Source organism: Calonectris borealis, chromosome Z, assembly GCF_964195595.1.
Source record: "Calonectris borealis chromosome Z, bCalBor7.hap1.2, whole genome shotgun sequence".
Taxonomy (NCBI): domain Eukaryota; kingdom Metazoa; phylum Chordata; class Aves; order Procellariiformes; family Procellariidae; genus Calonectris; species Calonectris borealis.
In genome coordinates, this window is record NC_134352.1 from 29638532 (window position 1) to 29665120 (window position 26589).

Here is a 26589-nt window from a genome sequence, read left to right on the forward strand (position 1 = left end):
TTGAGGCCATTTCCTCTTGTGCTATCGCTAGTTACTTGGGAGAAGAGACCAACACCCACCTCGCTACAACCTCCTTTCAGGTAGTTGTAGAGCGCGATGAGGTCTCCCCTCAGCCTCCTCTTCTCCAGGCTAAACAACCCCAGTTCCCTCAGCCGCTCCTCCTAAGTTAGTTACATAGCAGAGAAGGTAACTCCTCTCTGGTAATTGTCACCTCCAGCTATTAGGAAAATAGTTGCATATTTTGTGTTGGTTTCAATAAACTCACTTTTGCTCACATCTAGATATCCCTTGCAATATCATCTTGAATGTATAAATATACATAAATATTTACACTCACTAAAAATTTTTTGATCAGTACTTACCTCATTTGATGCTTTTGAGTAAGCTTTCAGTAAGCAGAGACTCTCACAGGCAGACAAGACTCAAGAAAATGTCCTCCTTCTGTGTAAGCATTGAATGACATTTACATTATGAACGGGTTCTTCTTCCACTCCTTTCCCCTCTCAAGGTGATTCCTGTGAAGGGATGAGATTGTGTGCCTGAAGAGAGCTGGCAAGGGCATTGTGAGCGTCAGTAGCAGTCATGAGTAGCAAGACTCATCTAATTGCAGGAAATAGTAGTCATATTTGCTGCAAGCTTCTCTGTCCTGACACTGGAGAGTGATAGCTTGTTTAAAATAGCCACTATATTGGTATTAGAATGTCTTTCAAGGAGTATTGGTTCTGCTTGTGCTAATTTTAGAATAAATTTTTTGGGACACTGTAGTTTGTGTCATGGGCTGGTGAGAACCATTGTGCTAACAGGTGTACATGAAAATACCTGCGCTGCACTGTTTCCAAGAGGGCTTCCATTCCCACTTACCACAAGGGATGAACCCTCTTTTACACAGCTTAGAAGCTTCAGAGTATGGAATGAGAATCACGGATTTTAATTGAGCCAAAGTCTGTATTTTGCATTGTTGCCACTTGAATTGTTCCATTTAGCCCATGGAACAATGATCCTTGAATCCCAAAGGTCAGTGCTCCTGATCAGAAAAGTCAAGAAAACCTACAACCAAACCGTGGATGTAGTATTATGATGCAAATGGCTGTAGCAACATCTGGAGTTGGCTATGGGCCAAGCAGCAGTAAATATACAGAATCTTGTGGAGGTTTTTTGGATCCTTTTTCCCCTCCCCCAAATAAAAGGGGCATCCCTACTCCTCTTCTATGTCTTTCTAAGAAATGTGTAAGGATTAAGTAGCTAAGCAGCATCAAAGCACCAATGAAAAGGTAAAGTCTGCAGAAAGAATGAATTTTAAGATGGCAGTTATAATGTTTAATCACTGCTTATTTAACAGAAAATTAGGTGTTAAAGGGGAAGGCTTTGTAGAATAAACTTCTGCCTTCAGGGAACTGAAAAAATTAAATTTTTTATTTCTTTGCCTCTGCCATAAAAGAAACACATCTCCAAGGACAGTTTTCGTGTCCTTTGGAAGCAGTACTGCTGTTCTTCCAATCCACCAGGATTTAGGTTTTCTTCCCATGTGTTTTGCTTTCTTAATCAGCCTCCCTTGAGTCCACCAACACTCACCCCTTGTCTTCCCTGCCTCTTCCCACCCCCGAAGAAAAACGTGTACTTCCTGTTGTCTTGGGCAGGGTATGCTTGCTTGTTTGCTTTATTTCAGTACATACTTTCTGTGGAAGATATTAATGTTTTTTGTTGCTGGTTTATTGATGCTTATTATAAAGGGACTTCTCCCCTCCTGCCCTTGCTCTGACTAGCCTAATTGTTTTTCTTTATCAGGATTGTTGGAATGTAAAGTTGCTTTGAATGCGTCTTCCTGGAATAATGACTTATACTCAGACTTAAGAAGGATTTTTGTCATGATGCAGGCTGTTTAAAGACATTGCTTTTCTCATGAAGAGGTTATGCCAAGCTCTCACACCAAGGCAGGGGAAAAATGTCTGTTGTTCATTCCTGGAAAGTGGCTCACTTCTGAGTCACTTGTCTTCTGTTCAGAAGGAAAAATGAGGGAAGATCTCCTCATACCCAGCTTTTCCTGCAGCAAAATCTGGAATTAGAAGCATTGGGAGGCAGTTGCTGCAGTCTCAAAGCAAAAGAGCCTTCTTTGTTATTGGAATGTTATTGGTGTTCTCTTGTGTCCCAGCAGTTGGAGGCATCCATCTGGACTTGGAAGCAGAGCAGAAAGCAGTTTGACTTCTGGTGGCCTGAGGTGAAATTTTAGCAGAGGTAAAACTTAGCTTCTGCGGTGAATAGACTTTGCACTAATACAATGAGAACTCTGCAGCATGAGTTCTAAAATGTTTCCAGATTGTCTTGCCGAGATGGGCGTGAAAAGAAACATTAATGGTGAGGCTTGGAATAAGCAAGCGGTTGGCTAAGTATTTCTGACCTGTTTATGGAGAGGGAAAGGAAATGGATTCAATGGGAGCAAATGTTCTTGTATCAGGGTGATCTTTGCATTAGCATCTGTATTATGCCTCTGGTAAACTGGCAAGTTATTGGTTGATGTGTAGCTTACCCATAACCTGGTGCAAACAGCTCACTGCCCTTTAATGCGGTTACATGCCGGTTTAGTGGCTCTCCATTGGAAGCCTCAAGAGCAGAGCAAGTGGAGAGCAGAGCTTTGGGCCAATTCACCAAGACCTGTTCCCTGATAGAGAGCAAGAAGAACTCCAGATGAGACTTGGCTTTCTGTGTTCAGACCTGGCTCTGATGTGGCCCTCACCTGCTAGGGACAGCCAGGCTGTCAGGATAATGTCTAGGGAGATGCATCAGGTATTCACCAGTACCTCTCAATGTGAACCTGAGCCTTCCCAAGTTTCTTCAGGCAACTTCAGGTTTTCAGTGACAGGTGAGAATACAAGTGGCTGTTGTCCACAAACAGGCTTTGTTCTTGAGTTTTGTTCTCAGGTACCTTTTTTTTTTCTTTTTCTTTTTTTTTTTTTTTTTAGTATGGTGCTCTTCTAGTTATCCCAGGCTTATGTATAGAAAGCCAGTGTGCTACAGCAAGTCCTCCAAACACTTTGCAGACTGCCCTTCTGGGGCTCTGGAATAGAAAATGTTTGAATCCACATTTCAAAAGCTGTGCATTCATAACTCTGCTCTGACTATCCTAGTTGAAGACAGGTTAGCCTGTCTAGCCTTCCCTAACTGCTGAAACACTCCCTTTCCCTGTGGGGCATTTTGTTTATACAGGAGAACAAGATGCAAATAGTGGACTCTAGCAAGGGATTGTTGTTTGCTTGCTTGCTTTAATTAAACATCCAGATCTTTTTGATGATAAATGTTTAGTTTTTCTCTGTGCCTTGAAACTTGATACCTGAAAGATCTGTGATTTCCAGATAAAGTTGCTTCAATGCTAAGATCCTTGCAACTGGAATTATGTAGTAGTTTTGAGTGGTGCAAAAGTACAAAGTGAGAACAGCATCACAGTGGTATTCACTCCAGGTTGGTTATAGTTTTCTATGTTGTGTAGTCAATAGCAGGTTGCATTTTTGATGTGGTTAGCAGGAAGCTAAATCCAGGTCACTAGGATTGAAGCTGTTTAAATGCTGACTTCTGGGAAGAGGGCATAAGTGAAACAACTGTCTGGTGGAGACTTGTAGTCTGAATCCAGAAATAAGGGGACAGAAATTCTTAAAACTGACAGCTGTGCTCTGTACAATCCTATCCCAACACAGTGTTTACATGTTAATGTGTGTTAAATAAACGAATGAACAATCTGCTGGGCTTCCTTCAAATAGCTATGTATCTGAACAAAGTTAAGTACATGCATAAACGACCTTGAAAAATCACTGTACTTTCATTCAAGGGCTTCTATCAACAGCTATTTGTTGGGGTTAGAAGCATTGCCAAGTATTTTGTCCCATGCTTTAGGAAATAGGATGAAGCTTTATCCACCAGTATGACCAGCTCTACATTGAGCTCTATACTGTTGAATGGAGATGGGTGCAACTAAGTATGCTGTGTAAAATGCCAGCAGCAGAATTCTGTCATCTGTCCTGAGTTCTGCTCTTAGGCTTCTTAGGTACAAAGGGTGTTGATAGCCCTTGTACTTTGCTTAAAAGTCAATTTCAGTGCTAAGTTTTGAAAAGTTGGCCTTCCATGACAATACTGTTTGCAGCATGTTGCCTTCGTAGTCAGATTTGGCTTTTTGCTTTGGTGGTAGAGAAAGCAGCTGAGGAGCTGGTAGGACTGTCATTTTAAATCTTGCACCAGTCCTGAAATCTGTAGCTGAAGTGGAAATGGGTCTGTTTCATCACAGATGCACCTGATATGTGTGGGTCAGTACACTTTGGAATCTGACATACTGGTGAGTCAAAACTTTTTGTTTTTTAAGAGTGCAAATACATTGTTTGACCTCTTGTAACTGCATGCTTTACTTTGAGATGAAGGAACTAGCTATTGGCATCTGTACAGTGTAGAAGAATCTAGTTGTTTTGTTCTCTGTTGCATTCTTTTGGAAGGAAAGCTGTAGAAGTTCACCTATTGGGTTCTGTAAGCAAGTAGTACTGTCTTCAAAGTTTCCTTTTGGCTTCATAGCTGTTCTGTTTTCTTGATGATATATCCCCTAATTCTCTCCAAACTCACCTCAGGAATATGGTGCATCTATGAGTAATACTGTTGAATCATTTAAGACTATTAAGGGGTTTAGTATGGCTGTTGGAAACCATGAGGTTATCTTGTCCCGTGGAGCTTTGTCTGTTCTGTATGTGAGTGTCAGAATTGTTCACCAAATGGGAAGAAGGTCAAGTTTAGTCTTGTATTTCATAATCTTGTGTTCCCAGACGTTTCAGTTTCTGTACCTTGCTGGTCAGGTTCTTGGTTTTACTCAGGAGTCCAGGCTCCTGAAGCCTGATTCTGTTATAACTGCTAATGTGTGAGAATAAGAATTATTTGTGGGGGTCTTCTAGCCTGCTAGCAAAATAAGTTCTTTCAAAACTTCAGTTGTTTTTTCTTCTAGTAGCTAATTAACTTAATGAGCATAATTCTATAAAAATGTACTTTTCTTTATGAGCAGTAAGAGTTAAAAATTAATAAAAGTGAAAAATCAAAAAAAGTGAAATTAACAGAGTTTTGGACTCCCTGGTCATCCCAGTAACTACTTTAGCACTTAGAGCTGTCATTGTTAAAGATTGCATGAAAACCATGAGAAATGCTTCATCACAAATGTTCTGTTGTCTTCAACTACCCAATTCTTAAATATCAAGTCTGCACTGAGCTATCAGCGTGTATAATGCTAATACTACCTGTGGTACAGATTCAGCTTTGCTGCCTGTTATTGAAAGGAACTGTTTCTGATTTAACTTTTAGTAAAATTACTTTTCTTTACAAATACTCTTCCAATATATTAAGTAGAAGATGGACTTTCAAGCAAATTTTAGGAAGCTTTATAAAAAAGGCTATATGTAAGTATGTGTGTATAAGTGTGTATGTGTATACACGCATATATTTTTATGTATGCATGTATATATATTCTCCTTTTTCCACTTCTTCATGCTCCCTAGGGTTTAGTTTTTCCTAAAGAAACTTTTCTGCTTTAGTATCAAATATTTGTAATTTTTCTAATTGTGGTCCCTGAACATAAACCATGAATCAGTACCATACCACCTTCTATTTACAGGTAATCTTTTCTGTGCATTCTGATGCTTTGGTCCTGTTGGCAAAAGAAAAATGTTGATCATGGGCTCCTCTACTGAAATATATTCACACATCAGGACCCAGTGGTGTAGTTGTGTTTGGCACTTAAAATTAGTGGTGTGGTTTGGTTTGGTTTGATTTGGTTTGGTTTGGTTTGGTTTGGTTTGGTTTGGTTTGGTTTGCTTTGCTTTGCTTTGCTTTGCTTTGCTTTGCTTTGCTTTGCGGATTTTTTTTTGTTAAGTCTTTGATTTGGTAGCATCATGACTTCTGTTCCCCCAGAAATGCATACTTCCCGGTGTAGCAGTGGCTGGCTTCACAGTACTGAAAAGCAGACAGATACATACCATATTTGACTTTAGAAGAAAGAAAATGTTTACCTTTTTGATCCAGGAGCACTCAAGAGAGTATCAGCTGTGTGTTCTTCTCTTAATGCAGCATTTTTCCTTGAGCAAAATTCTTCTCAAAAGGTAGCTGAAAGACGAAGACTGTGTTTTAATTGAAAACGTTTAAAGCACTTTTTTCACATAAGCTGCCCTTTAAGATACCCTTTTCTAGGTTTTGCTTGTATTGAAAGGTGGTAATGTAGTTATCATTCATAACTAGGAATTATTGTAACCTATCTTGCTTGTGTTTACATCATTGGTTTCGGTGCATATTTCTTCAGGTTTACTGTATTTATAATGTGTAAACTTAATATTTTTTTTCCAAGCAATAAGGGCACTGTCATATTGTAGACATTTCACAGTACTTTTTAAATGGTTTGGAGCAATTACTTGGTGATAGGTGAATTGATGAATGGCGTTTGTTATAGTAATGGAGAGAACTGCTCTAAATCTTTACTTCATTTGTAGGTTAAAAAGTTCTCTCCCTTCTCCCTGAGTCTTTTTTTTTTTAAAGTAACTTTGCAATTTGCTACAATAAATTAAACTTTTATTTTGTACTTGCAGTGGTCATGATAATCACAGAACGGCTGAGGTTGGAAGGGAGCTCTTGATATCATCTAATAAAAAATGCTGTTCAAGCAGAGTCAGCTAGAACAGGTTATTCATGGCTATGTCCAGTTAGGTCTTGAATATCTCAACAGACGAAGACTCTATAGCCTCTCTGGGCAACCTGTTTCAGTGTTTGACCATTATCACAGTAGAAAGGTGTTTTCTTGTGTTGAGATGGAATTTCATGTATTCTAATTTGTGCCTGTTATCTCTTGTCCTGTCACTGGGCACTGCCAATAAAAGTCTAGCTCCATCTTCACTCTCTTCCATCAGGTATTTAAATGCATTGATAAGGTCCCCACTGAAACTTACCTGCTCCAGGCTGACCAGTCCCAGCTCTCTCAGCCGCTCCTCATACGAAAAATGCTCCAGTCCCATTATGAGCTTCATGGCCCTTTGCTGGACTTGCTCCAGTATGTCTATGTTTTTCTTGCGCTGTGGAGGAGAGAACTGGACCCAGCAGTCCAGATGTGGCCTCACCAAAGCCGAGTAGAGGGGAAGAATCACCTCCCTTGACCTGCTTTCAACACTCCTCCTAATGCAGCCAAGGTTAGTCTTGGCCCTCTTTACCATGAGGGTGCATTGCTGGCTCTTGTTCAACTTACTGTCATACAGGAACTCAAAGTCCTTCTATGCTGAACTGCTTTCCAGCCAGTTAGCCTGCAATTTTCCAGCATCTCCAGGTCCCTCTGAATGGCAGCACAGCCATCTGATCTATCACCCACTCTATCCAGTTTTGTATCAGTAGACAGATTGACCCTGGCTTTGTCTAGCCAAGGCTCTGCAAACTCCAAAGAATGGAGACACCTCGCATGGCCTACCTGGTAATCTATCCTAGGGCTGCACTGCACACCAGGTCCCACTTGGATCTCTCAAGCTACATCTTATGTCTGTTTCTCCTTACTGTATCTCCTGACACTGCCCGAGAAGGGTTTGGCTCTGACTGCCTTTCAGACAGCTAAGAGCTGCTGTTACATCCCGCTTGACCTTCCCGTCATCAGACTAACTAAAACCCTCTCTCCTTATCATAGGCCTCAGGACCCTCCCACCTTGGTAGCTCTGCACTGGTTCATTTCTAGTTTTATGAACTAGCTCACTCCTTGCACACTCCTTGTAGGGAGTGTGCAGACTGGACACAGTAGGACCCATCTGTTGGTGGGTGCAGCCTCCTTGGGGCCAAGAGTGAAGGCATGACAGCTTGCCCCTTGATTTGCTAGCTGTGTTCCTCCTAACAAAGCCCAGTTTTTGGTTTGCTGTATTCAGGAGGGCAGTACACTGTTCTGTTCTGTTAGGCTTCAACATGTTTATTTTTTTATAAGGTCAGTGTTAATTTAAAGAAAAACATGTTCCTTAATACAATGTGAGCTAAGCTCTAGTTACCAATGCTTTTGTTTAGTGTTCTTACTCTAGTCCTAGCTCATTTTCTGCTGATATTATATAGAGGTAACTGCAGAGAATTTTTTTATGAGCATATATAATTATACTGTGGGATTTATTTTTTGTAATGTTTGTATCTTCAAATTGCACTTCTGAATGATCTCTTCTTGAAGAGTTAACTGCATGCACAAGTTTCAGCGTTCTTGGGCATTTATGTACTGTTCTTGTAAGTGTGCTTTACACAGGCTGACAGGGATTGTGTGCTTCCTGTAATCCAGCTCTGTGCAAGCTGAGGAATGTTGGTGGAGGCATGAGACTGTTTGTGCTGTGGTTGTTAGCTGAAGCAAACTTTTGCTTCCAGCCAGTTACCAAATGTAGAGGTAGAATTTAGAAGTCTTGTACAAGCTTGCCATCTGTATAATTATGTGGCTATTAAGGAATGGATGGAAGTTGAATGCTGTAAAATTATTCACTGTGATGATAAGGCATGGTTAGTAGTGATGCTGATGCAATTTTCTTTCTTGCCAACAGAGTTTCAGAAGCAGGAAGGCACGAAGCCCCATCAGAAAAACATGCAGCTCTATGACACACCCTATGAACCAGAAGGCAGTGGTGTGGAATCCGATTCTGAAAGTGTGATGAATCACCATTTACGAGAAAGCAAATTGCCCCAGGATGATGACAGGCCTGCAGATGAGTATGATCAGCCATGGGAGTGGAACAAAGTCACCATCCCAGCTCTGGCAGGTAGGATTCCTAGATCCCAACCAGGAAATTCTCTCTCACACTCATAACATACGTACTTGCCTTTGGGAAAATTCACGTATTTCTGCTCTTTTGGTATGTGTGTGTGGAGAAATCTCTGAAAAGCAAATGTGGATGGTCTCAAATCTTTACCTGATACAGAAATGTAGAATATTGCACTTTTTGTTTGGTGCTTCAGCTGACCTGTTGTCAACCATCTCAGCACTTGGTTCATGCTAGTAAAACTTCTGTTTCTTCCACTCCTTGCTCCTACCCCCCTTTTAATGGATGTGTTATAGATAGTGTTTATTGTTGAGTGGCTCTGTGATATGGGAGTTGCTTTGCAAGGTCCTTAAATTGTGGTGCAATTCTTAAAGGGACAGGACAAAAAACAGCTGTGTAACGTGCATGCAGTAACATACTTCTACTAAGTGATGAGTTTCCTGGTATTTGGAGTATTTTCATTATAATTGTAAGCATTTCTATGGATATGTAGAACTTGTTTCCTGATTAATCCTTTTGAATTGCTGAAGTTCTCCTACATCAGAACTTTCCAGTGAGAGAGATCTGACACAAATTGTTTTCTGTCTCTGTGAATGTCTATGCTTGGTGTCGGTTACACTGCTCTTCTATTTCCTTTCTGTTGCTTTGTGGAAATGGCTGAGGGGAGCTTCATTCAGTGAGGACGTAATTCTAGAGGCCAAGGCTTTTTCTTTCATAGACCCTCTATATGCCCAGCAAAGCCCAGCTGTATCAGTTGGTCTGACTATGTTCCAGGATGCTCTTGTAGGGTACTAGAGTTATACATGCTCTATGATTTTCCCCTCAATGGCATGTTCTAGTGAAAAGCTGTGTCTAGGAGCAGGTTTGTTCTGCTTCCTTTTTAGAAGTCAGCTTGGCAGAAAGCTTGGAATGGAGAGCTATGTGTCGTGATGATTGTGGGGATGAGGAGGTAAGAAAAGAGATGTGGCTCTGGGAGGGAACATGAAAGAAGCCTGACAGCAATGATTAGTAGTCAGTGTGCATTTACCCTGGGTAAATCCTGCTCGACAAACCTGTTTGCTTTCTGCATTGAAACTACTTGATCCGTTAATGGAAGGAGAGCAGTAGGTGTCATCAATGTTGACTTTAGCCTTCAGCATGTTGTGCTGTGGCATCAGCTGTGTTACCTGGTTTGGAATGCTGTAGCCTGGATGGGTGGACTATTAGATGCGTGAAAACCTGTCAGGGTCGTTGACCTCAAAGGGTAGGGCTTAGTGATTCATACTCTTCCTGGAGTCTGGCTACAAGTGTGATTCTTCATGGGATCTGTTCTGGAATCCTTCCTGTTCAGAGTCTTTATCAGTAACCCGGAGGAGGAGGAGAGGAAATGCACCTCATGAAGTTTGGAATGATATCAAATTGGGGAGAGGGTATGTATGTGCAGAGCTGCCATTCATAGGGACCTGGACAGACTGGAGAAATGGGCTGACAACGACCTTACAAAATCCAACCAGGACAAACTCAAAGACCTGCATCTGGAGCAGACTAACCCCTTGCAATGATATGGACTGAGGACTGACTGACTTGCTGGGTTACAGCTTTGCTGGAAGGGCCTTAAGGAGTCCTGGGGGAAAGTGGACTAACTAGCAGTGCTCCCTGGCAGTGATGAAGGCTGGCAGCATCCTGGCCTGTGTGAACAGGAGCATCAAGCAAAGTGACTGTTCCTCTTTACTTCACATTTCTTGGACAACATTTTTAATGCTGTGTCCAGTATTCTGATGCAAGAAGAGTGTTGATAAATGTTGATATCAGCGGAGAGCCCCAAAATGACAGGAAACTGCAGCACATGACTTGTGAAGAGATGCTGAGAGAACTGGGCTTGCTTAGCCTGGAGAAGAGAAAGCTTTGGGGGGATCTAATAGCAACTTTTCAATGCCTATGAGGAGATCTTCAAGAAGATGGAGCCAGGTTCTTCACAAATGAATAGGTGTGTGATGGGAAGATGAGACATAAGTTGAATCAGGAGAGGTTCTGACTCAATATGGTGAATATTTTTTTTTCTCTGCAAGGACAGTCAAGTATTGGAACGAATTGTCCAGGGAGCTTTTGCAGTCTCTATCTTTAGATTTTTTCATCCTGTGTGAAGGGATGCCTGGATAAAGTTCTGAACAACCTGATCTGATCACATAGCAGACCCTGCCTTAGCAACTTGGACTAGACACCTCCCACAGTCCCTTTCCCCCTGAATTATTCTATGATTTCGCAATTCTGTGTACCATGATATTGCCACACTACAGAAATGAGAAGTGACTTCTCTCCATAGCTATACAGGGCTGTTCTGTAAACAGAGCCTGTTGTGACAATACCCGTCTTGGGTGTTTCGGACCTGATCCTCTAATAGATAGACAGACATGGATGACAGAAATGTGTTTCTCTTCGAGCATAGTTGTGTAGAGCAGTGGCAATCTGTTGTGAGAGTGATTGGCAGAATCTCTGCTTCATTTGTTCTTACATCTTTAGGTTGTGGTTGATTTGGGTTTGTTTCCAAGCCAAGCTGATGTCTGCGGTATCCATCCTATGACATGTGAGTGGGAGCAAAAGACACATGGATTAACCAGAAGCAGCTGCTTAAAAAGAAACCTCTTGCTCAGCATTCCTTTTCCTCTTGTTGGGCTTCTATGGAACAGAAGAGGAGGTTAGAGAAAACTGACTTCTACTTCCTAGCAGCATGGTTTGCTCTGGCATGTGAGCTGTTAATAATCTTGCGGAGTTCCAGGCTCCGTCACTTTCCCATTAAGCATATGCTCATAGTTTTTTTGAGCCAGTTCTGCTGGATACTGTGCAGGTTAAGTAATCTCTCTCCCTAAAGAGCATAAACTCCAACACAAAAGTCTAACCTGCTTGTGTGGCTTCTCATAGGATATACAGTCCTGCTGCTGAGCTCTGCCTGGTGGAAGCAGGCTTTGGTTCAGGCTTGCCTGAGCTGACTCATCCCCTTTGCTGGACCAATTAAAATGCTTGCAAGACTTGTACTGGCAATTGCCTGGCTGTGAGGTCCTGGCTATGATTTGGGATATCTACTGTGTGTCAAGATAGGCTAATCAACAGAGACATGTATCACTAGGTTTCTAGTGCTGTTTTTCAGATACTGAATATCAGTCTGGCATACGTGTGTAAAGCCTTCTGGGTTTATGCTATGGCATTGGTGTCTGCCCCAGTTCAGCAGATATTTCCAGGCCTTTTCATGTGTCCCTAAGATGGCAGCAATGCTGCCTTTGCATAGAGCATGTGTGCAGCCTTCATTTCATGACAGGTGAGACTTACTACACAGCAGCATGGTCCAGAGTGACTCTGTTGTAGAGGTTCTGCTACCTGGAAGGATCCACAAGCTACCCACAGCACACGTAGGTCTGTGCAGAGCCACAAGCAGTGGATTTGCAGTGGGTCTTAGGCTGCTCTCTGCATTGTTTTCCAGGGAATTTCTGTATTCTCCATTCCAGATTCTGGAGGGTTTTCCCTCTGCCACCATCTCTGCATCTTGCCCATTTTTCTTTCTTTTTCTTTGTGGTCTTCTTTTCCCCTTTCTTTTGTTCCACAGAACTGCATCTATGTCTAGGCTCTCTCATTCATTCTTCTACCTGACATCTGGTCCCACTCTGTTACCTTCTTACATCTCCTTGGGATTTCTCTTCTCCCACTTTCGGACACCTGCTCCCTATCACCCAAGACACTCTCCTGTTAGTTGTGTGTATATTTCTGCCCGCAAAGAAGAAGGATAGTGTGCTTCCTCATTCATCCCCATCCTTCTAGTCCTGTGGGCTAGGCCAGATATCATGGGAATGTCTGGGCTACCACGACAACGGATTGCTGTTGAAGAGCTCCTGCAGGGAAGCTGAACAGTTAATTCTTGCTGACTGTTAGCTGAAAGGCTTCCAGTTATTTTTCTACCAACCTGTCCAGTGTTTGCTTGGCTGGAGTCATGTTCAGCCAGTCTTGCATGTGGTTTTGGACAGTTTAAGGTTAGAGATACTTTTGAGCGGAGAGTATTTTGTTTGAAGGTGAGAGGGTAAGTAAAGCCCTTGGACTGCATAAAAGAGCAGGGAGGAACAAATGCTTGAGCCGGTGACACTTAGGTCTTCAAAGGTGGAATTCTTTAGGGCTGTTTATCTCTCTGTAGCTTGTTTTCTGTTGTTTAGCATAGCACAGGGATTCTGTGAGTTGCGTTTTTCCTTACATACTAGTTTTGATAATTTTCCAAAGGCTAAGAGTAATATCAGAGTTATTGTGAGCTTCCCACACAAGGATGGTGATTGTGTGCTACCCAGAAGTAATTTTTCTTTCAAAGTATGCAAAATACCTAAACCAGAAATTTCATTGTTTAGCAACACTGAGACACAAGCAGTACATGTCTGCCTGCAGTGAGATCACACTTTACAGATTTCTCAATTAGTAATACAGCAGCCACAGAAATGGGATTATTAGTTTTAAAAGTTACTGTCTTAAGAGTCATATGTGTGCATATGGAAATCTTAGACCTTATTCTTCATGTATTGTGCATATTATATGAAATGGCTGATTTTTAATTCATTGAATCCAGAAAACATATTTATTAGTTTCTACTGTGTACCTTTTTGTGCACAACTCATTTGGTGTTTGTAAAGTCTTTGAGCTCTGTAATCATCTTCATGCTCACTTTTTTGGTCTTTATCAGGTAAATTCTGAAATAGTTTTTTTGAGTGTTGGTTTAAAAAAAAAAAGAATCTTAGTTTTGTCGATTTTTTTCTTCAACTGTAGTTTATAGTTTGTCTACATGTGACTGTAAATTAATAAGGCACAATCCATCCAATGTGAGATTTTATGATTGGCCTATGTGTAAATATTCTTCTAAGCATTATTAGTTAACTCTTATGAAAGCACACAAAATTAAAATATTGCTTTACAGACTAAAAAGAAGTTTAATTAGAAAGTATTATCATATGCTTGAATTCCTTATGGGTTCAGCATGCAGAGTTCTGTTTTAAAATGCTAAGAGAGTAAACGTTTTTTGAGATTAATTAGATTTCTTTGATTGCATCTGTCATTCATTATAACTTAAAATGTCTTAGGTACCTGGTTATTTGTTACAACGGAATGCATAAGGATTGGCTGCAAGCATAGATTCAAGCTGCTGTCTCGCTGGTGTCTCTATACTTATTCTAACTCCTAGGAATTATAAATGTTTAAAATAAGGGAAGAAGAAATTCTAAGAACTTCTAAGTTTGAAACAGTGGAAAGTTTGCAGTGGAGAAGTATTGACCCTCTGCTGAGATGTGTGAAGTGCTTTTCTGACATTGCGTACTATGGTTCTGTAAAGTAGCTAGCTAATGTAGCTAGACTAGGTGGGGTTTTTTTTTTCAGTCTTAGCTGAGGTGGATTTCTCTGAAGAGCACAATGTTGATCTAAGTGGTATTAGAAATTCTAGCAATGGGCAAGTCCCGTCTTACAGGCCCACAACTACCATCCCCCAACTACTGGGAGTTGTGGAGGCTGTGAACCTGAAGGGACCCTCTGCTAAAACTTTCCTATTTTGAGAAGCGCATCTGAAGGGAACAACAGACGTTTGTGATGTGAAGTGCAGACACAAAGAGACTTAGGCAGCAAATGTTTTTGATTTGTCAGGTGATAGACCTAGGACAAAATGGCAAACAACACTAGAATTATCATGAAGTTAATTACTCATGCAAGTCTTTTAAGGAAAATATTTGTTCCTCTACCATGATTTCAGTATTTATTGCTGAAGCATGGATAAAGCCTGTTTATCTCCAAACTGGAGTTTGAGATGTGCCAGACTGAAAGTGTGCACAAGCTGTAAAGTCTGTTCAGGTTGAGGGGAGCGTGTCTGCACTGGGGCTCCTAAGCATGGGGCTGGGACTGGTGTCATGCTGACACTTGTGGAGCAAGCTATGTATAGCCTTCCTCAGGGACTTCTGCTGTTAACTGCAGTGCTGAAAGATGCGTCTCTGTGTAGCAGAGCTGGAGTGCAGCATTTTGGCTGGCTGCAGCTTGAGTTCTTTCAGAAACAAATTTGATTTTGTTTCATAGGAGACTGTATGGCTGAAGCTGAGATGTGTTTTTGATGGCTTTTATGGGAAGTGGGCAGGTCTTGTTAGACCTTCTGCTCAGCTGGGCAAACTGGTTTGCCCAGAAGAGCTGAGATTGTCAAAGTAACAGGAACAAAGTAGCTTTCTGGTACATAAGTCTGTCTGGAAAAGGAGATGGCAACGCCGGAGAGCCCATTCAGGAATGTCAAGCTGACACTGGCTCCCATTTGAGTGTGTGAGAAATCGGGCCTTTCCAGGCTGTCCTGTGGGGATAGCAAACCTTTGGGTAAAGGAAATGCATGTGAAGTCTGTAGAGCCTGTCTTAGTATTGCTTTTCAAAATAAGTGGCCCTCTGTTACGAAGAGGGCCATCTGGTAGTAGAGGGCCATCTGGTAGTAGTTTTCAGCACTGATCATGGACTCCTGGAAGGAAGATCTGTAGATGCCAGACTTGGTCACTTCTGCTGGCTGCAACTGCTGTTGCACAGAAAGCTGGTGCCTAGGGCCCCGGGGGACTTGAAGAAAGGGAGTTCTGGTATGCCACCACCAGAGGGTTATGGCACCAGCTACAGGACAGAGGAAGAGAGGCCACATGGAGACTGAGGAAGGGTCAGGTATGCAGTCAGCTCGATAACTGTAACGGCTATGTAAACAGAAATACCGTAGCAATAAAAAACTTTACACTCACAACTGCATGGAATTGAGCTTCTGAACCTTCACTGTATATACTGCAACTTTGGTTAAGACGGGATTTACAGCAGCCGAAACTCAGTGCTGATAAACAACATTGCGTGGGTTGGTGCCTGTCTGGGTATCACGCTTGTCAGTTTAATCTGCCTGGATATCCTTTGCTGACTGCTTCCTCCTGCCAATTTAATTCACACACACACACACACACAAAAAAAAAAAAAAAGAAATAGCGCAGGAGTCTAGAGACACATCTGAGCTTTTCAGAGAGAGAAAACATTCAAAAGCATCTGAAATTTAAATTTATCTGTGCTATTTTTGGAGAACAGATCCTACTGCTAACCATTATGTTGTAAAGATATAGCTGTTTACAATCAGAACTGAATCTCATGTTTGTTTTGTGAACTGAATTTTTTGATGTTTGAAATGTTTTGCTTGGTTAGAAGCTGACATAAAGTTCACTAGTATTCATAGAGTTCCCAAATTACATCCAGGATTTTTTCTTCCAGTTGAAATAATCGTGCTGTTCATATATGTCACTGGCAAGTATACACATGCAATGTTTCTTCTGTTATGCTTTCATTATTCAGTAATGAGGTTAAAACTGAGTTTCCATTTTAAGAAATAACCAGCATATTTCTGCCATGCATGCTTCAGAATATGATTTAATACATTTGCCCAATTTTTGCAATAATTTGTGCCTGCTTTCTCTGAGTAGAGGGGGAATTTGGAAGTGTTCTAAGCCTCACGAGGAAAGCATATAAAAATAACAACAACAACAACAACAAAGCTCCAAAACATTTTCCATGTCCAACACGACTCTATTATGTACGTGTTATCTGTTTGAACATTTCTGCTGTCTTCCTGTTGTATAGCGTTGCTTTAAAACAGTAAGTACTACCAGCCACATGCCTAACTGGCTGTGTGTCATAATAAGTTGAGTCCTAAATGCATGAGATCTACAACATGCTGTTGTAGGGAGTTCCTTTAATTGTCCTTGTAACATTTTGTGTTACTGATATTCTGATATTGCTGTTGAAACTCACAGAAGAGCTGATTGCACTGTGTGTGTTTGTGCGTATTGCGATGTTTGCCTCCTGATACAGTGAAGTTTTTGCTGCCTGGTCCCCACTAGGTGACCTTAAAACAATAATCCATCTGCAGCTGGGAATGTTGGTTTTTGATGAAGAAGCAAACCATAGAAGGCAGTCAGAGTCAGAAAGGTGGTGTATGTAGCTCCTTTAACTGTTTCTGTCAATATTCTGTCCTTTAATTTTTTGAAATTATAGATATGTAGAATCTGTAAGTGTAAGTGTAGTAAGTGTAGAATGAGGATGCTGACATCATTAGTATGCACTTTGCTACAGATGCTGCAGTGCTCAAAGAAATTACAGCTTTGCAAAATAAGTCATATTGCTTTTCTTGGAATAATACTGTTTGTGAGAGAAAGTAACAAATGCCGTTTTCCCTTTTCATGACTTTGCACCCTAGTGTTTCAAGACAAAATCTTTGTGCCAGCATTGTATAAGTGGATACACTTTTAATTCATTGCTGCTTGCTGGTATTTCTGATGTGGATAGATGGGTGTTAGCTGTCTGGATTTGCACCCAGATGACTGTTAGAATGATTCCACACAAACTGAGGCAAGATGGATTCTTGATGTTCTCACTTGTTTGTCATTGTAATTATGGTGGGTGACTGAAAGCCTATCTTTGTTACTGTTATTTGTTTAACAGTATAATCTCTTGGGGAAGAAAGTATCAAATGTGAAGATAAGCACTAGTTATTGTAACAAGGTTTAGAAGAATGTGGATTTTGTTACTGGAAAAGCAAGAGTTTTAGGACTGTATTTTGCATAGTTAGAAACACCTTTACATGATACATGTAACTTTGTAGATAAACCACTCCATCTTAATGCTAGTGGATGCATGTTTATTCTCCTTGGGAAGTGTGAAACCTCTCAAAGTGCTACAACTATTTTGATCCTTATTAACCTTGCCTGGGGAGGTAATTATTGTGTATCTTGCAGCCCAATTTAATGGAAGTGAGAAACCGCAAGCATCTCCTTCTCCCTCAAATGACCAGCGCAGGCAGTTAAGAGCACCTGGAGGAGGCTTTAAACCCATCAAACATGGCAGTCCAGAATTTTGTGGGATCCTGGGAGAGAGAATAGATCCAACTATTCAACTGGAAAAGCAGATGTAAGTAAGCACAGTAATTACTCTCTAGCTCTTTGCCTCCCCACTTACAGGAGCAGCAAGTGTCCCAGATGCTGCTGTACATCTCCCCCTCCTCAGTATTCCCTGTGTTAGTGCTCTTATTAATCCTGCAAAGTGTAAGTAACTTTTGTGGGGGACAAAAAAGAGTTAAACAGGAAACTCATCTCAGGAACAGTGAATTTTATCTGCCAAGTATGTGCAGTTATTCCACTTTCAACCTTGATTACATTGCATAAGCGAAAGCAGGTGTACATCACATCTATACAAATTGTGCTTTAAGCTGCACAAATTCCATATCTTTGTGGCTGCATAGCATGTTTCTAGTACCTCAGATGTGCCTTGCATCTGGGTGTGATACTGGTCCAGGGAGAGACTGATAAGACCACTTACAAAGCTTTCAGAAAAGAGACTGTTATTTCTACTGTGGTGATGTCAAACTGGAGGGTGGTATTTAGAGGCAGTTTTGTCAGATTCAAACTCAAGTTCTGGGGGAATTCTCTGGAGTGAATGTCTGGTATCCACAAGGGTGGCCTCTGTCCTGCCTCATTGTTACCCTTCCTTGAATCATTTGGACAGACTGGCTTGTGTGATGGAATGGCCCATGGTCCTGTATCATACCAAAGGAGCAGCCCTCATATTCTGGCCCCACATAAAAGAGGCCAGAATCCCCTTATAAAAAAAGAAAAATCTTCTTGTGGAGCAATTAACACAGGTTACACTGATATTTGTGAGCACTGATAAGTCCAGTGGATTCACACAGTAAAGTGAGGAAGCTGTGTCTTGAATTCCTGAAGGCAGTCCCACTCCAGACACTGTCATTCTAAGTTAGATGCAGAATTTATTTTCACAGGAGAGGGAGGGCATAATTTAGCATGGATGTGAGTGTGCTCTTTCTGAGAATACTTTGTTCCTGAATGGTAGCAGTATTGGGAGCATTAGCAATCCTTTTGCACTTCAGATCCTCAGTAGAAGAGAATCCCCTCTGTCAATTGCATCTGAGAGAAAGTAGTTCCAGAAATTCCTTTTCCTTTGACATTCTATTTTTACGTACAATATTTGGAAACTTAAGCTTGTAAGAGAATAGAGAATAATATCATCTGCATGGTGTCATATTCCATCTAATCAACCTCAGCCTTTGAACCATCTACTCATTGACATATTGTAGACTTACGTCCCACAGAGGAAGTAGCAACCACTATTATGAAATCACTCACTAATACTGTTAGGTAAATGACTAAAAGGCTATAAATTTGGCTGTAAAATTTGGTCCTCAGATTTGGGTAGTTCCAGCCCACCATACCCGTCAAAATATATTTAAAATACTGCAGGAAGTTGAGCATCTGTTAGTTAACTTGTGACTCATAAATATATTATTGTGTAGTTCTCTCTTTTAGTATAACTGCAGTTACATATAACTGCAATTGATAATAACAACTGAAAACTGCAGAGCTAGTTTTGCTTCCTTTAATTATTCAAGTGTTAATCACATGAGATTCTTTTTGATTCTTCATTACACAGGATCCAACCTGAAATGAATGCACCATTAATAATAATGTGTCAGAAAATGGAAGAATTTAGATTTATTATACCTTAGATTATTCATAATCATTCAAACTGCTCAAGTTTTAGTAGTGTGAGACCTCTCCACAGCACATGCCAAGCCTTTCCATCTTTCTCTACAAAAATGGAGTCTGTTTTGGTAGAGAGGATTACAAGATATAGAGGAAAGGAAGCATGCAAATGGACAAGTGGTTTTCTAGCAGATAGATTAGGAAGTTTCCCAAACAGGCAGAAATACCAAGGTGTGATAATGTATCAAGAAAATATTTCTAGTTGCTTGTGATTAAGGAATCTGTAGCTATGAACTTAGTAACTCATGGACCCAGGGGAATGGAATGAATTTGTTCCATTTCCTCAATACAGTGAAAAGAAGAAAGTGTGTTCTGCTGTTTCCATTGTCTTATTGAAAGTGAATCCTCCCAGCCTTATATACAAGATCTGGTGACTTCCTGTTTTGCTCTGACCAATTCAGAAACAGAGTAGTGTTGTGCATTATATGAGCTGTAAAAACTGATTATACTTACTGTATAATTGATGCAGCTGTCCTGTCTTCAGTGGAGCAGTGGCCACTTAGTGGTTGAAACCTGACCATTGAGGAAGTAAGGGACATCAGGAAGAACGTTCTATAAACCACAGTCAGGATACTTTCAATCCTGGGAGGAGATCCTCATAAAGGTCAAAGTGTGTGATTATGTTTGAATTTTGCTTTCAGGTTTGCATTGTGTGCCTATGTTTTCCAGGATATCTTAGAAGACGTGCATGTCTTCAGGTTTTTATGTCCCATGCTTTTGCATTGGTATCTTTCACAAGTTGTCATTTCACTATTTTGTGATCACATCATTGACATTTGAATCTTTGACCTTTCTGCACAAATACCTATATGTTGACATTTTAAAAATAGACACACCCAGGGCAAACAGCCCCACTACACTTGAAACAGCAAATTAGTCAGAACTTTAAGCTGATTATAGCACTCTCTAGCTATCTGGAACAGGAGCAATCTGAGTGTCCCATTTATATGGGGGTATGATTCACAAGCAATTACACTTCTGGATATTGCTGTTTACTGTCAGCTATAGCCAAAACATCTTCCAGGCATCACTGCTGAATCAGATGTTCTCCCATCAGCAGTTGTCTTCATACTTTGCTGTTTTTCTTAGAGCTGTTTTAAAGCTTCCTGGATCCAGCCCCACATTCTTCTTCTGTGAACTTCTCTGCCAATGGGGGACCACCAGATCTGAAGAATATATGAAATACTTCCCTCTGAATATCAGAGTCCAGGGTATCTCCCTGGTTTTGTCTAGGTCATATTTTATTTTGGTTTTATTTGGCCCTTTGGGGAGAAAAGAAAGAAAAATTATTTGTAGCTAATAGGAATAATTTTTAGACTCTCCCAAATCCATTTTCTGATTTACTGAAAGTGTTAATATTCTTTCCTTACACTCAGAAGACAACCTAGTCTTTAAATTGCTTGTTGAGAAATATCTTTCAGCAGTAAATATCTAATGGGGGATAGGGAGAACACTGCCTGAAAACATTCACGTCTGCCTCAATTTTATTTGTGAAGTGATGGAGCTGTCAGGGCCTCCCTTTCCAGTCTGTCTTGAATATACAATAGCATAACCCTCTTTTTAGCTTTCTCTAATGCAGACTTTGGTTGTAACCAGGCACACAATGAATTTTTAATTTGAGCACCAACTTTTGTTTAGCACATTAATCAGATTTGACAATGGACCTGACAGCACAAGGTAGTTAAGAGCATGACTTCCATCAAAGGGATCTCTCTGATCTTTCTTCACTTACCTTTTAGTTGGAACATCTCCCTTAGAGTAAGTTCAGCAGAGAAATAAAACTAGAACAAATGGAAGAAAGCTTTTTTGCACAAGGCCAGTGACAGTTCCTGGTAATAACAGACAGAGAGCACTTCCGATGTATGCATTATCCTGCTTAGAAAGGCATGGTAGTGTCACATTGTACTTCAAAGTGCATCTGGCAATTGCAGGAAGGGAGAGAACTTCCACAGAGATGCAATTGACACAGTGCAGGGCCAGCCACATTACATTGCTCAGGAAACTTGGGGGAAGAGTCAAAGCATTTACTACTGGACTATGAGATTTTAATTGCTGATGCAAAGCAGCATGTGCTGCAGCATGTTCTTTGTTTGCAGTGGTCAGTTTAGTGAAGGACCCACCTCTCCTCTCCCCATTTCCTTTCTTCCCTGAATTGATCACACTCACTCCACAGATCCACTAGCGATTTACTTAAAGTGCTCTGAATTGTCACAGCTGTGTTTAGGACAACTGTCTTTGTTAGAGATTTTAACACGTCATCACTTTTCTCCTTTCTCAAAGATTTATTTTAACAAATCTTTTCCACTATTAACTGTTCATATTCTTCAGATGTGATTTTCTTTTTGTTTGCTTTTGTGTGTTTTCTTTTTGTTCTTTCGTATATTAGTTGAAATACTGATATATGACAGGGATGAAATAGAGTAAATGTGTGTATTGTGGATCCACTGCTTGCAAGACAGAGATTATAATATGTTGCTCTGAGTGGGAGTTTCTTATGTAAATATGTACACTAATTCTGTTGCATGCTCTCCTGATCTAAGTTTCTTCCTTCAGCTGACAGGAACTACAGGCCTTCACAAGTTGTAAAGTTACCTTCAGATAATGCAAGCAATGTGCTTTTTATCCATAATATGTTAGATCTTAAAGATATCCATGTGATATTAACCATTCTTCATACCTTAAAGAAACAAAGTAGTGAAAGGAATATGAGTTGGAATATGTGCGTGTGTTAATCTCTCTACTTTTTCCTAGATGGTATCATGGAGCAATCAGTCGGACAGATGCAGAAAACCTGTTACGTTTATGTAAAGAGTGTAGCTACCTTGTAAGAAATAGTCAAACAAGCAAGCATGACTATTCTCTTTCACTGAAGTAAGTACTTGTCAGTAAAACATAATAAATGTAATTTATAAGCCACAACTTCTCTGGTGGAGGAAGAGAAAATGATCCAGTCTGTTGCTGCACTGGTTCATCTCTGAAGGGCACTCAGAGAGTTTGAGACTGTCAGTCTGCATGATGTATAGTGACAGAACTGAACTGGGACCCTGCAATTTGGGGAAGTTAAGAGATTTTTAGTCTTCATTTGGTGCCCATTTAAATAAATAAACTTGGGTTTTTTTGAAATGCTCCTGCTGCTTCTGCTTCAGTCTGAATAAGCAGCTCCATTCTTTGGAGATTTTATTCCTTTTGCTTCATAGTGGAAGGAAGTCTTCATGTGGTTTACTGTGATAGAGCTGTACAGTATTGCTACAATACTTGAAAGTAAAAAGCCCAGGATCAAAGATGAAAGATCTACAGATTAGGAAATGAGCATTGTTCCAGTCTTAGTGCTGCTTTGAACTTGCCTCATCTACATCAAGATTGGAGGCAGCCTGGGCTGCAGTGATCATGCACTGGTGGAGTTCACAGTCTTGAGGGATATGGGTCAGGCGAAGAGTAAAGTCAGGACCCTGAATTTTAGGAAAGCAAACTTCCAGCTATTCCAGTTAGTCAATAGGACCCCATGGGAAACTGCCCTCAGGGACAAGGGAACAAAACAGAGCTGACAGATCTTTAAGGACACTTTCCATAGAGGGCAAGAGCTCTCGATACCCAGGTGTAAGAAATCAGGAAAGGAAGGCAAGAGACTGGCATGGATGAGTCAAGACCTGCTGGTCAAACTAAAGAGCAAGAAGGAAATGCACAGGCAGTGGAAGCAGGGACAGGTATCCTGGGAAGAGTATTGGGACACTGCCCGATTGTGTAGGGATGGTGTCAGGAAGGCCAAGGCACAGCTGCAGCTGAACTTGGCAACGGATGCAAAGAATAATAAGGGCTTCTATAGGTATGTCACCTAGAAAAGGAAGGTCAAAGAAAGTGTACCCTCCCTGATGAACACAAGTGACAAACTGGTAACAACGGACGAGGAGAAGGCTTTTTGCCTCAGTCTTCGCTGACAACCTCTTCCCACACTTCTCGAGTGTATGGACCTCAAGGCAGGACTGGGGAACCAAAGTCCCTCCCACTGTAAGAAAAGGCCAGGTTCATGACCACCTGAGGAATCTGAACATATGTTAGTCTGTGGGACCTGATGAGATGCATCCCACAGTCCTGAGGGAATTGGCTGATGTAGTTGCCAAGATGCTCACCATGATATTTGAAAAGTCATGGCAGTCAGGTGAAGTCCCTGGCAACTGGAAAAAGGGAAACATTGCATCCATTTCTATAAAGAGTAGAAAGGAATACCCTGGGAACTACCGACCTGTCAGCCTCACCTCTGTGCCTGGGAAGATTATGGAACAGGTTCTCCTAGAAGCTATGCGAAGGCGCGTGGAGGACAGGGAGGTTATTAGAGACAGCCAGCATGGCTTCACCAAGGGCAAGTCTTGCCTGACCAACACAGTGGACTTCTATGATGGAGTGACTACATCAGTGGACATGGGAAGGGCTATGGATGTCATCTATCTGGTCTTCTGTAAGGCCTTTGACTTGGTCCCCCACATCTTTCTCTCAAAACTAGAGATATGGATTTGATGAATGGACTGTTCAATGGATAAGGAATTGGCTGGATGGTCACGTCCAGAGAGTAGTGGTCAACGGCTCAATGTCTGGATGGAAATCAATGATGACTGGTGTCCCTCAGGCGTCCATATTGGGACTAGTACTGTTTAATCCCTTCATCAATGACATAGAGAGTGGGATTGAGTGCACCGTCAGCAAGTTTGCAGACAACACCAAGCTGAGTGGTACAGTTGACACACCTGAGGGACGGGATGCCATTCAGAGGGTCCTGGACAAGCTCAAGAAGTAGGCCTGTGTGAACCTCATGAGGTTCAACAAGGCCAAGTGCAAGGTCCTGCACCTGGGTTGGGGCAACAACCCCTGGTATCAATACAGGCTGGGGGATGAAGGGATTGAGAGCAACCCTGTGGAGAAGAATTGGTGGATGGAAAGCTGGACATGAGCCAGCAATGTGTGCTTGTAGCCTAGAAAGCCAACCATATCCCGGGCTGCACAAAAAGAAGCGTGGCCAGCAGGTTGAGGGAGGTGATTCTGCCACTCTGGTGAGACACCACCTGGAGTACTGCATCCAGCTCTGGAGTCCTTAGTACAGGAAAGACATGGACCTGTTGGAGCGGGTCCAGAGGAGGGCCACAAAAATGATCAGAGGGCTAGAACACCTCTCCTATGAGGAAAGGCTGAAAGTGTTGGGGTTTTTCAGCGTGGAGGAGAGAAGGCGCTGGGGAGACATTATTGTAGCCTTTCAATCCTTAAAAGGAACTTATAAAAAAGATGGACAGACTTTTCAGTAAGGCCTGTAGAAATAGGACAAGGGGTAATGGTTTTAAACTGAAAGAGAGTTTCAGACTCTCTAAAAAGAGAGATTCAGACTAGATATAAGGAAGAAGTTTTTTACGATGAAGGTGGTGAAACATGGGATTCTATTCCTGATGTACTTTGTGCCCCAATGGGCTTCTATCCTGTGTGATAGTAAGAGAGATTTCAAGCCTCTGTGTTCTTTCACAGTTTTGTTGACTTCAGTGATTAGGCTAAGAAGTCTACCAGTGGTGCAGCCAGTATTCAGGTGACTTTGTACTCTTCCTAGTGCTTTGTCTTTTGGTGTCATTTATATAAGACACTCTGTTTCACCTCCCATTTTCACCGGGACAGATGTATGGCTTGTATAGAAGTGCTTAAAGAAGGTGTGCATGGTGTAGTTGGTGTAGTTAACCATAGACACAATGGCAACCAACCATCCCCTCTTCAGATTGTACCTAGGATGTGTATAGCCTAGTTCATGGTGGTGATCCCACTGCTGGAAGTAAAATTGCTTCTGTTAACAGAAAACAGACTGAAACATTCAATTGTAGACTTAAGTTGCTGGCTGATGTCACTGGCAGGCAGTTAATTTCCATTATGATCACTAGGATATGAGTAGGATGTGCAACTGGACTTCACTTTTAAAAAAATCATAAAGGAGCTGCAGGCCTTGGGCTGCTGGCATGAGCATGGTTGGGGTTGTGTATAGGTGTCTCATTGCAGCATTTTTGATAATGCCAACTGAATAAGAGACTTTTTGTAATAGTGCACTTGTCCTACAACTGCTGCACAGAACCAGACCACGTGTTGCCGTACCAATCCAGTGCGCCCCTTGCAACATGGGGCTAGCATCAGGATTGGCATCACAAGATGGTATAAAAAATAGGCTTCGCTCACTTTTCCTTTAACATGCAGGCTTGGGGTACTTGAGGTCTTCTGTAGCTGTGATACCTACAAAAGATGGAGGTTTTTGAATGTTGCTGTTGAATGTGCATAGTCAAATGATGTTCAGAACAAACTCTTTCAGCATCACACTTCTGTTTTATTTTGCTGGTGCATTTATGATGTGTGAAATGAAAAGCACTAGTTGCAGAGCATCTGGTAGATACTATAAAGACACATGGTGCTTATGGGGGATACTTGTTAATATAGCTGTAGCATAAAATTAAGTCTGACCAGCCATGTGTAATTTACTCTTGTTATAAACTTGCAACCTTGTCAGTTGTTTCATTAACCTACAATAACTGTATTAGGATATGGTTCTTGAATCCTAGCCATGGAGTTTGGTAGATGTTACAATGGAAAAAATGAGCAGATCTTCTCTGTGAGTAATTCCTGCACGTCCATGCTGGTTGGATTCTGCCTCTCCCTTCTGCTGAAACTTGCCCTAGGTCCTTGACCTACGTCCTGCTCTGATATGGTCTGTACAGTGTCCCTGCTTAGCACACACTGTATGGCCTCGGTTTCCATGGAATGACATCTCAGAAGGCAGTCTGTGACACTAATGTTAGAGAGTGTAGGCATATGCTAATATGCAACTACTGGCTTTGAAGCTGACTATATTTTCAACTTTTTCTTGCCATGATTTCATCAAATTCATTGCTATGCAAATTGAAATTGATAATAAGAGGTTGTAGGGAATATAGGCAATGGCCTCAAGCCCCACATTTCATGACTCTGTTCTAGTCATTGTGTCCTGTGCGAGTGGCTGCCAGGTGTTTGATACCTGTTTCTTAGAGGCCTTTTGATTAGAGGTATATTGCCCCTGTTTCCCAAAAACTGCGAGTTTCCAGGCTTCTGGTAAATTACAGTAACTTCCATTTGATTTTTTTTATGCATAAGTTGCTTGCTGGATAACATATTACTCTCCACACCTTACTATTTATTCTCTCTTCCTGTCAGTGCATTTTTCTTACATTGAAAATTAAGGGGTG

The 26589-nt window shown here is 41.3% G+C and overlaps 1 protein-coding gene across 2 annotated transcripts in view; it reads left to right on the plus strand.

Annotated features, from left to right (window-relative positions):
• The window catches only part of SHB (SH2 domain containing adaptor protein B), a 79859-nt gene that overhangs the window by 36394 nt on the left and 16876 nt on the right, over positions 1–26589 (plus strand). The window contains exons 3-5 of one of the 2 annotated variants that reach the window (XM_075136240.1): positions 8547–8762; positions 17537–17708; positions 22109–22228. In XM_075136240.1, the coding sequence (XP_074992341.1) occupies positions 8547–8762; positions 17537–17708; positions 22109–22228 (508 nt within the window). Of the gene's footprint in view, positions 1–8546; positions 8763–17536; positions 17709–19826; positions 19962–22108; positions 22229–26589 lie in introns of those variants that run through there. The other variant, XM_075136241.1, reaches the window with a different exon arrangement.